The following is a 12273-nucleotide window of genomic DNA, read 5'->3' as shown; positions in this document are numbered from 1 at the left end:
GAGTGGCCACACATGTGCTTGGCACATACTACGCTCAGACCACCTGCAAATCTCCACTCCCAAGCTCTTAGACAGACCTGTATCTATTTACAGGCAGTCCCCGGGCTACATACAAGATAGGGTCTGTAGGTTTGTTCTTAAGTTGAGTTTGTATGTAAGTCGGAACTGTATATTTTATCATTGTAATCCCAGCCAGAACTTTTTTTGTCTCTGTGACAATTGGATTTTAAAAATGTTGGGTTGTCATAAGAATCAGGATTAACACTAAAGCTTCATTACAGACACCTGTGATAACTGTTATAGCTGTTTATTGTAGTCTAGGGCTAAAGTAAAATAAATTACCAATATCCAGAGGTCCGTGTGTAACTATGGGTCGTATGTAAGTCGAGTGTTCTTAAGTAGGGGACCGCCTGTATTCTGTTGATATGTCTTAAATAGTCTAAATGGGTAAAGCCCAGGACTGTCTAAAGCAAGTAAAGTTTTGCAATCCCATATGAATATCAATCGAAAAGGATTGATCATATCATTGGCAGCAATGGCTTTCATCAGAAGACTTCCCAGTCACACTCCTGTATTGGGCCACGTCCAATGTACGGCAATCAAGACTAAATCCTACATAAATGTTTGATGACTGTTTCAGTAACTCACTCAAGAAAGCGTAGCCATTCAGTATTGCAGTCAAGGACTAACTGCTCCCGAAGCCGATTCAGATGTCTGTAATTTTCGACAATAAAAGGAGAGTGGAAGCGACTGACAGCTTTTGTGCTATAAAAGAGAGAGAGAGAGAGAAAAATGCTAAAATCAGAAAAAGAAATCAAGGTTACCAAGCAATCAGTTATGTAATCACCGGGGAAAATTAGTCTCCGCCACTATTTTTTTATATTTTCACCAAGCTTTAGAATAAGTGGATTGACAATAAAGAAGGATCGCTCCATTATGGTGAGCCCAGTCCCTGTAGCTTCACATTTCCTTTTGTATAAATAGAGCACCGGGTTACTATGGTGAAGCGCTCACAGAATGCCTTACAGACTTGTATAATACACATTTCTGCATATAAGGACACTTCCTCATCTCGCTACTGTAAAAATAACTGCTTTACAAGAAATCTCGCTTAGTCCTCTCGATGATATTACATTCATTCAGGTGAAAACATGTAGTAGATTGCTTTTATCACACCAAGTTATTTGGGTTGTTTTAGCAATATTTTAAAGGGGTTTTCCCCACCAAGCAAGTTAGGCCCTATCCACAGGATAGTGCCTTACTTACCGATTTGTGGGGGCCTCAGTGGTAAGACCCCCACAGATCACGAGAAAGAGGGGTCCAATGGGGCCCCAGGTACCTCTGTTCTATATGTAGTTGACAGAGATTGGCGAGCGCCGTGGGGAGCAATGAGGAAACGGTAATCTCCGTCAGCTCCATAGAAATGAATAGAGCAAGCAAGTAGACTGATATATAAAGTGTTTTCGGTTAACGTACCTATCGATCCCAAAATATGTGTGCTGGGCTGTGTAGGGGAACTGGACATAACCAGACCGGAACAACTAGCAGTGGCCAAAATCCTTTACCATGTACCGCCTGCTCCATTAATCATGGGGAACGACGAGGAGTACGACGGAGGTACATGGAACCCCATTGGACCCCGCATTCTCGTGATCTGCGGGGGTCTCATAACTGTGGATAAGGCCTAACTCGCTTGGTGGGAAAACCCCAAGCTAGTTAACGCTTCTGACTTTTCTAGAGAAAATATGGTAAAGAATTTCACAATTTCCAGATGTAAATATTGGGTAAAAGCAATAGGTGACAAGTATCAGATAGGTGGGATGACAGATCACGGACTGCAACATTTAGTCAAGTGCTGCTGTTTCTTCACTACCCACTAAGAACAGCGTGACATGTTGTTTTGTGACTGTACTGGGTAATGACTCACACATAGGTCAAATAAAAAATGGATGTGGTCAGGTCAACTCCAGCTTCAGTAGGTCCCTGTGCGACAGAGCCTCGGTGGGCCCCTTTAGAGTGAACTCACGTGGCAGCATTAAAAATTCAGAAACTTACAGTGGTTATTTTATATAAAGCCCCCCTCACCTCTAAGGATACATTAGATACAGCCCCCTCACCCCATGGATTCCTTAAGTACAGCCTTATGTGGGCCCCATTAGCAGCCCTTTATCCTGGAACTTTGCAAGGTATGGCCAGCGCTGGCCCCAGCCCTGGATGTGGCGACACAAGCCTTGGCAATGAAAGCATAATGCACTGGATAAGAATACTTCTAAATATTAAAGAAAAAAGATACATATGTTAATAGATTTTTAAAAATGTATGTATTTCCATCTAAAACCCCTTTATTGATTCCGTTATTGGAACTTACAGCCATTATTACCGTATATACTTGTGTATAAGCAGAGTTTCTCAGCACAAAAAAATGTGCTGAAAAACCTCACCTCGGCTTATACACGAGTATATAATAATATATGCGTCTCTGCAGGGCATTTCATTGGGAGAACTGCATGCCAGCGCCGATGCGCCACAATCCAATCGCGTGCGCCAAAATCCCGGGGCAATTCAGGTACAATCGGCGCAAATTGGAAATATTCGGGTAACACGTCGGGAAAACGCGAATCGGGCCCTTAGTAAATGACCCCCAATGTGTCTGCTTAGAGAGTCCCCGCCCACACCATTGAATTTTGCACTGAGCAGCCTAGAGAGTGATAGGAGCTAAAACACCAATAAAACTGAGTAAAATTCTACTTAGGGGGTAGACTTTATTTATTGTGTAAACATCACTAGTGGATTGAGATTTGAGAATTTTCTCTCATTTGATGGCAGCACTTAGGGGTTTAACAATGATTGCGGGTGTCAACTGCATAATGCAGCCGATACCACCTATGCATGGAGTGGGCTCAAATCGTGAGCCTGCTTTATACAGCCTTATAAGAACTATGACACACAAAATACTTCACATGTCCTCAAGGGATTAAAACAACACTCCAGTCACATGTGATTCATTGAATTATACCTTATGCAGGGCCTGAAGGGACTAGGTTCTAGCAAGGTTCTAGGAATACAAAGAAAATGAGTCTCCCCTCAGGACCTGCACCATGCATTATTCAATAAATTAGCTTGGATTGAAGTGTTCCTTTAAGAGAACAGAGGCCAGGTGATCCTTGTTCCTCGGGCACGTAATGGACTATGCCTCTCTTATGTTGCCCTCACAGATGTAGATAGATTTCTTGTATGGTCAAGATGTGGATGTCCTTAAAAGTAAATATCCTGCAGATTGTTGCTTTTGTTGATTACTGCTTTTAGCCAGTGACCTCCCGTCTTTCAGCTTGTGATGGATGTGCTGCTATATATGCAGATGCACACCAGCCCATCAATTACTGCTGAAAGGGAGCGCGCTACTCGTGTATATATACACGCTGGAATCGCGAAACATGCGTCATATTAATTTATCCTTGTTATCAGAAAATGTTGTGCTGTGTCGGGCCATATGTATACAGACCCGTCACAGTATCCTTTTATAGGAATAGGTGGACTTATTGCTGGTATAAAAACACACCCTATCAGCTCAAGTGAAACATATCAGCTGAGGCTCATATTTAATAAGCAATATCAAGGCTCCTGTTTTCACTTTAATATGAGAGTTTACAATAGCTGAAATATGTGCTATGCAGTAGTATCTGGTTTTGTAAAGGAGAAGCCATGTGACTTGTAGAGCACCAGTTCTTGTATGGTCACTGAAAATCCTGTTGACAATCACGGATCAATACACCAATAGACAATGTATAGTTGGGTCCATAAATATTTGGACACTGACACAAATGTATATGTTTTAGCAAACAGAGAAAAAATAATTACAAGTACAGTTAAATAATAGACATGGACAAACTTTCAAGATAAACAGGTTCCAAGCAGCCAAACGCATGGTAATGGGTAAAAAAACCTGCATGCTTTAAAACGGACCAAAAACGGGATGTGTGGCATCACCCTTAGGGTGTGACCACACGTTGCGTTTAATGCAACAGCTGAAGAGAGATTTACCTAATTAAACAGCTGTGAAAGTTGCTTTTACAAAATGCAAATGTTACTGCATCCGTTAAAAATGTGTTAACGGATGCGTTTTGTAAACGCAAGTGGTAACAACTGTTTAATTAAGCAAATCTCTCTTCAGCTGTTGCAATGCATTTTTAAATGTGTGACCGCACCCTTAAAAGCGGGCAAAATAATTGGAAAATTTACTCCAAGATTGTTTCATGGGCAGATGTAAAAAATTCTATAGGTCATTCTTAATTAACCCCTTAACAACTGACGGGGAGCAACAATCAATTGCCATGATAGTCAGTCTTTATAAGACTCCAGGACCAGTCATTGCGGAAGCTCTGTGGGGGTTTTTGTTTACCAATTCCCAGTACACAGCATGAAATACTAAACAGCGTCACTACAAAGTACAGTTTGTTAAACAGGAAACAAGCCCTCACGTAGCACTGTACAAGCAAAAATACGGTGGAGAGTGAAAAATGGAAACACAAACAAAAAAGGAGTAAGGGGTTAATCATATAAAATGCATTGAGTTGATTTGAGGTTTGGTGCATGCGTGTGGACGGTTTTGCTGTGAAGGAAACATGTGGCCAAAAGATTCTCTCCATGCAGGTGAAACAAGCCATACTAAAGCTGCTAAAAGAAAAAACCATCAGAGAAATCGCTACAATCTTAGGAGTGGTAAAATATACGGGAAGATACGGGAGGAAGGACTGGTGAACTTGACAACTCAAAAAGACCTGGATGCCCTCGGAAGACAACAGTGGTGGATGATTAGTACACACAAAAAGTAAGAAAGCCAGTGGTGAGGGCCTGCACACCACCAGCACAATCACCACCAAATGCTTGAACAAAAAATAACCACATAACTTCAAATATATAAAGCTAAATCAATCTTTATTAATAAAGATATTAATATTGATAAAGCCTACCGCCGAAACACGTGTCGGGGTCTGTGGTGTGTACTCTTGTCCTGTGGTATGGTATACTAACAATCTAGTTTAGGTCATAGATTTGGCTGTGTGAGTTCTCTTTTCCTATTTTTGTCTCCTCTTTGTGCCATATTTCCTTTGTGTATGGATTGTACAACCTACCTCTAAGGCTACATTCACACTAACGTATGGGGGACGTATATACGGCCGACGTATATACGGCCGATATACGTCCCCCATACACTTCTATGGGCGCACGGCACCCTACGGGAGTGGTACGGTGCCGCAGACGTGCGGCACCGTACCGTTCCGTACCCGGGAAAAAGATAGGACCTGTCCTATCTTTTCCCGTAATACGGTGCCGTGCGCCATAGGTTGCTATGGAGAGGGGCGGGGGTGAGCTGCGCTCACCTCCTCCTCCTCTCCCCGTACACTGCCGTTGCCCGCTACGGTACGGTACGGGCGGGCAACGGCAGTGTGAATATAGCCTAAGCCCTTTTGTGGCCAATACTTCTGTCATTTTTATCCTCTTTCCTGGTCTGCATATTACTTTCCCTATTGTATGAATTTTTATTGTGATTAATAAAGATTGATTTAGCTTTATATATTTGAAGTTATGTGGTTATTTTTTGTTCAAGCATTTGGTGCTAGTGGTGGATGACCGCAGAATAATTTCAATGGTGAGAAGAATCCCCTTCAGAACAACCAATCAACTGAACGACGCTCTCTAGGAAATATTCAGGTCTACCATAGAAGACTGCATGAAAGTAAATACAGAGGGTTCACTACATGGTGCACACCAATCATAAGCCTCACGAATAAGGCTAGATTGGGTTTTGCAGAAAAAATGAATAATGTCACCACAGTTCTGGAAGAACATTCTTTGGGCAGATAAAACCAAGATCAACCTCTACCAGAATGATGGAAAAACAAAAGTATGGTGAAGGTGTGGTACAGCTTTTGATGCCTATCCACATCATGTGTAAAAAACGGCAGAAGTAGTGTGATGGTCCGAGCATGCATGGCTGCCAGTGGCACTGGGTCACTAGTGTTTATGGATGATGTGAAACAGGACTGAAGCAGCCGGATGAATTCTGAGGTAGTCAGATACATACAGGGGGAGATTCATTATGTCTTCTGCCTGTTTTCTGCAAGAGAAAGCACATGAATCTCCCCCTTCCTACCAATTTTCTGGCTTCTCTGATCCGCAAACCACTGTGGGTGTGTCGAGGCAGTAAGTGGGCAGGCGGGAGAACAGAAGAAAAACTGTGCCACAACATAATCCAATAAAGAGTTCAGCTTCTTTAAATTTTAGTCTCAACTCCCATAGGTTTGGATGTAACTTACCTACTTATTGACACCCAGTTAGATGGTACACAGGAGAGTAAAGCATTCTTGACTTCAATTAAAAACTAAGAAGCAAAATAAAAAAAAAAAACTGAAGTGAGAATTGGTTACCAAATCCAGTTCCCTAAACGGTTGTCCGTACACCTGGAATGGAGTACTCAGACATCACAATATAATTAGGGATGACTTTAAGGCGCCTACTTCTTTTCTCTCACACTGCTTCTGCCATAAGAATATATGTATTTATTACATTTTTTATATATACTTTAGATGTAGCCTTCACTTTGGTAAAAAACAATTTGGTCCAATACTATATTTTCCTGTTCATGCGATTTTTTTTTCATATATTTGAATTGTACTCAAATTATTCCATCTGAACGCAGGGACAATAGGGAGAAGGGGACAGGTTGCAGTTAAGATGGTTGATGCCAAGTACAGTATCTCTCTAAGGCAGGTTAAGCAGTCTAAAAAAAAGAAGAATGCAAGGGAGTTTATATTGCTTACAGTCTCCCTCATAGCAAAGGGTGACCTACAGCAGCATTCGTACTGGCAGTGTCTGCTTTAGAGTAATTATTAACATAGAAGGATAGACAAACATGGTCATGCAGCACTTGGCTACAGAAGAAGCTTTTATAATGTACGCTTAAGTTACCCAGAGGCTTCTGCTGTTCCATAATCTTCTATTTTAGTGGATGCAGGGTCATAGTTGCGATCCTTAGAATAGTTTCCATAGGATAAGAGTGTCAAGTGCCAATGTTTAAGGTATAGAAATGGTCATCTTACCCACAGGAAGCCTAGGGGTGAATAACTTAATCCTAAAAACGATTTACTGGATTTAAAACCACAGTCTTGATGTGGTCATATAATCCTACTCTTGATGAATACCCACCGAAATTCTTATGTGACCTTTAATATGAATGAAGGATATGCTGTATACTTGTCTCTAATGTTTCAGCACCTCACAAAAGAACAGCTCCTACGACCAAAGGGCCTTCATCACAATTACTTTGCCACACATCACAAAATGCTACAGATAACAAGGAGGAACAAATGGGGGAATTGAAGATTTCCTGAGAAATGTTAAAAAGATTTACCTTGTATATGTACAAATATTAGTTAGGACAGGAGGGAAAATAAAAAAAAGGAGATAATGTAAAAGAACTTTTTACCTCGTCCAAGAACCTCATAACTTTAAATCTTTTAATTGGCATTGTCACTCCGATTCTGGCAGAACCGGAGTTATGTTCTAGTACCGTCTAGTCTAGTCTATTTTCAGCTTGGATGACACAGGTCAAATACACCACCATTGGGACATTGGGAAGCCCAAATAGAATAGTTTTAGTATTCAATATGTTAATTAGGCTAATCAAAACAGGTCGACTCCACCCATCTGATCCAAAACTATTGATTTCTAGGGAAAAGTGGGGACTAGAGGGGAAATTCCAACTATTCCAGAACCAACTAAAGGATGTAAAGACTTAGCGGGAGATGTAGATGGTAAATGGTCTTGGTTAAGTTGTAATGAGGACAAAAAGTAAAAGTGTTAATGGAGTTTTCGCCAGTGGAATGTGATCATGGATTTCTACATTGTGCTTGGCCATTGACATTCCATACGCAATTATTTGTGTAGCCAAGATTATACAATGAACAAGTATAATGTGAATGAGACAAAAGCAATATTTATGGGTAATTACGCGGCTCAAATTAATTTAATGTGTTATTTATGGTACATCAGTCGTGTACAGACTGTGCTGGAAAACAGATTCCTTAATGAGGCTTCATTACTTTACTTCTGCAGGAGCTGAAGCGTTGACAACACAAAAGGTCAGAAAATTGCACAAACACATATTTATTACAGCTGTCTATATTGTTCTATTACCTCTTGTCCAGACACCGAGGTATAAGACAAGGAAGGATTTTTCAATATATGACGAATTTCTTGAAGATGTCCTTGAATTTGTGAAACGACCTCCTGGATCTCAGCCTTCCTCTCTTTGATTTTCGGAAAGTCTGTGAGGTCCTTGAATAGGTCAGTCTTATTTCCAGTCCTATGAACAAAGATCTTGTCATTTGGATCTTGCTGAGAGAACTCTGTATACTAACAAGTCAACCATCAGAACTTACTTAGCAGCTTCTTCATTCAACACCTGTAGAAACGGCTGAACCGGACGGAGAATTTCTGGGACTTCAGTAAATATCGTCTTCAACAAAGTCGACTTGACTTGGGAGTTGACGGCAGGGATCAATACTTGAAGGTGGCTTTCTAAATTGTACAATGTGCTGACGATTAAGAAGAACTCCTGGGGAGAAGACTGGAAAGAAAATGACATCATAAAATATGTAGTTTCAAAGACCAAGCTCTATCGAAACTTGATCTAATCCACACATTTGTCAAATATAGTCACCTTTAAAAGCAATTAAAAGTATTGATCACAGAAAAGCCTCGACTAACGGGGTAACTTGTCACATCTTATAGCAGAATTAACCGCAAAGTGAGTACAGTCAATAGAAAATTCCACAGACACCTGGGAATTACATCAATGGGAGAAGTTATTATGAAGAGACAACAACCACCAGACTGGTTTTATTCTGAAAAGTGGATATTGACAAGAGAGAAAGTGTCAAGTCTGTGAGGACTTCTGACAAGGTTGGAGGTGATCCCTAATAAGCAGAAGCATAAACTATAATTACGGTTACATCTTACTTTCAAGCCCAGACACTATACAGACAATATGCTGAAGTTCCTGAAATATCAAAGTCAACTTTTTTCGGTTTTGTTTTGTTCTAATTGTATTATTGTGCCATAAAATATTAATTAACTGCTTAGTGCCACACTCCTTTTCCATTTAATCCCCACCTTCCAAAAACTTTTTTATTGCAGGATGAGGGCTTATCCGCAGGTCAAATTGCTTAAATACTGACTGTAGAAAGTCTAATGTACCGGAAAGTTGGTAAAAAAATTCCAAATGCAGTACAAAAAAAAAGAAAAAAAGGAATTGGTAGTTTTCTTATTGGCTTCTTTTTTTGTTTTTTAGAGTCATTACAATTATGGAGGTACCAAATTTATATAGCTTCATGGTGTTTAAGTGTTATAACTGGGTATTTATGGGGACATATATATGCAGATATTTACCTCCACAGGTGGCTCGTGTTGTCACTGTGCCGCACTATTATGGTGCTCAACATTTCAGAAATTTTGGAAAACACTCATGAGCAGAGGTGGCTTATAATAAAACAAAGAGTATTTAACCTGCTCTGGGGTCCTGTTGACACTTGTGAGATCAAAGAAAGTGATGTCTCCTTCTGACCATGGATTGGCCAAAGCTGGTGTCCTGGCCCCCATCACTTTGGGCCAAGACCAGTTAACAAAAACCAGAGGCACATGTGCATTGAGAGAACTGGGAGCCAGATAAGGGTTAGTAAACTTTAATAAGACTGTGAAAATAGTTTAGTTAAAGGAGTTTATTTAAAGGGGTTGTACCAAGCTTTCAACTCATCATCTATCCAACAAAAGAAAATTGGTGGAGGTATAACTTCTGGGACCAACATCCACAATAACAGTGGACCCTTGTACTATGCTCTTAAGTGCAGAGGTAAACATAAGCATCTCATTTCTCTCTGTGAGACTTCTATAGATGGAAGAACTCCAGATGAAGGAAAATAGGCAAGAACCTCACATGTACAAAGGGGCCCCTGCAGTAAACACACCCACCAATCAAAAACACCCTGAAAGTTGGTTATAAGCAGCTATTTTGGAATATTGTTTTATTGGTATTTTTTGGTTTTCAGAAAGACATAAACAAGGGTAAAAGGTACATGAGAAAAAGTAAGTTGAGATGCACATTGTACATGTAATGTATAAAGGTTAGCATTTACACTAAACGGAGTGCAAAAAAGTACCTCGTTGTCTGTAGAGGCTTGTAAGGCCTCCCATTTGGGGGCGGGGGGATTGGGAAAAATCGCTTTGAAAGAAAATCCATAAAATTCCAGATTGACCACTTGAACACACCAAATATGAAAACATTACTTAAAAAAACACTTTCACTTGATATTTTTGTGGTTATCTACGACCTCTTTCCTTTTTAAATCAACTCCAAAATCCAGAAGCAACTCTTTGGGTGTTGAGAGTCCCTCTGTCCTGTAGCTTCACAGGGTGTGTAGGCGTATGTCCCCCACCCCTGCTCTCTCAGGAGGTTTTAGTACATAGTGAGAGGTGGAAGTTCTCCTGCACAGTGTAACAGCCTGTAAAGCTACAGCATGGAAAGACTCTGATAACAGAGTCCATTTTGCTCAGAATAATTTTAAAAGTTGATTTTAGAAGGAAGGAGGCCATGGATAACAGATATAAGAAGATTACCACAGTCATGGTGACTGGGTCTATGAGTAAGGGTCTCTGATTTATCATGATGGATTTTGATGCTAGATTTCCTTTAAATGTTTAACAAAGAACTAAGAATGACATTAAATTTTTTTAAAAAACTGTAATTTTTCCAAGTCTCAGTTTTCCAGGTCCCACACCAGATTTAATATTCCTATTTACATTGGTAACCTTTCAACATGGAGATATGACCACTACAAAAAATCATTGGCTGCAGTAACCTCCGCTGAGGTCATTGCCGGAGGCATGAATAACCAGATTGCCAAGGGACCTAGGAGGCAGCACATGGGAGAGTAAAGCAAATAGTAAAAGTTTCATGGCATCTAAGCTTTAGTGAAAAAAATAAAATAAAATCAAGGTGCTGGAAAAACCCTGGAATGGGTCTGAGCTCCATCAGAATCTGTAGTATAGCCGACAGAGTACAGCAGTGCAACCGTTTCCCTTTCCCAACATTCCTTAATACCCAATGCATGACGGATATTGATTCCCAATATTTTGAAGAACATTAAATTTTGTAGGGCGACAGGATGTTATGATCCTATGTAATGGAATGTCTTCCCAGGCAAATAGTAATTATATTCTTCTATAAAAGAAAAAGATGCAATAGACACATCTGAAGCTTTATGAGTGATGTGTGCAATATACTGTACATATTAAAGATTATTACAGGTCATGGCTACTGTAGAAGTAAGCGATGTAGAGTGTCGGTGCACAGACCCTATGAAATGTAAGGTGCTCTATAATTATTATTATTCTGTTATGCAGCCCCCGATTTCATTGCCAATTAGGACCATAACCTCCATGACCTGTTCTCTTCCAAGGGAATGATCTGATAATAAGAGATTTTTCATTATCAATGGATGCCCTGAGGATCTAACAAAAGCCTGCTGGCAGCTGCTATAGGCAATGGAAGGGGCCTTAAGCTAAAGGGGGAACAATAATGATATTTACACTGCATAATGGATATTTCTGAAAAGAAGCTTAATGTGTATAAATATAACATATCAAGAAGAGAACTCATAGATTTCCTTTACGTCTCCAAGAGTTAATAAGAACAATACTGTAAGAGACGATTCAAGTGCTTCACACAACCTGCGGACATGACTGCAATCACAGCTATGTGGGATCACAATGTTGAGAGTGATGGCCAGGAAAAAAGTGGACACCTCTGTACCTTATCCAAGCAAAAAAAAAAAAATCTGTAGGAGCTACAAGAAAAGCTTCTGTATTTTTCGGACTATAAGGCTCAATGGGTTATAAGGTGCACCATCAATAAATGCCTGCTAAAACGTCTAGGTTCATATATAAGGCGCACCTGATTATAAGGATGAATGACCAGCAGGTGGCAGACCTGTGCACAGTTCAAGGCAGCTGTGGTCTGTACATAAGGCACACTGGACTATAAGGCGCACCTTTGATTTCTGAGAAAATAAAAGGATTTTTTGTGCGCCTTATAGTCCGAAAATACGGTACTATACCAGGTAAATAGAAAGATGGAGAAAATATAACAATCTAACTTCTCTAACTATACAAGTGGTCCCCGATTTAAGGACATCCGACTTACAGACGACCCCTAGT

The 12273-nt window shown here is 40.2% G+C and overlaps 1 protein-coding gene across 1 annotated transcript in view; it reads right to left on the bottom strand.

The window, feature by feature from the left end:
* MSH3 (mutS homolog 3) overlaps positions 1 to 12273 on the bottom strand; it is a 79547-nt gene that overhangs the window by 22188 nt on the left and 45086 nt on the right. Inside the window, exons 14-17 of the mRNA XM_072139127.1 lie at positions 8442 to 8629; positions 8197 to 8365; positions 6318 to 6382; positions 649 to 765 (exon numbers count right to left, since the gene is read on the bottom strand). Of these exons, the coding sequence (XP_071995228.1) occupies positions 649 to 765; positions 6318 to 6382; positions 8197 to 8365; positions 8442 to 8629 (539 nt within the window). The remainder of the gene's footprint in view (positions 1 to 648; positions 766 to 6317; positions 6383 to 8196; positions 8366 to 8441; positions 8630 to 12273) is intronic.

This window comes from Engystomops pustulosus, chromosome 1 (assembly GCF_040894005.1).
Source record: "Engystomops pustulosus chromosome 1, aEngPut4.maternal, whole genome shotgun sequence".
Lineage (NCBI taxonomy): Eukaryota > Metazoa > Chordata > Amphibia > Anura > Leptodactylidae > Engystomops > Engystomops pustulosus.
This window is presented reverse-complemented; position numbering and strand designations above follow the sequence as displayed.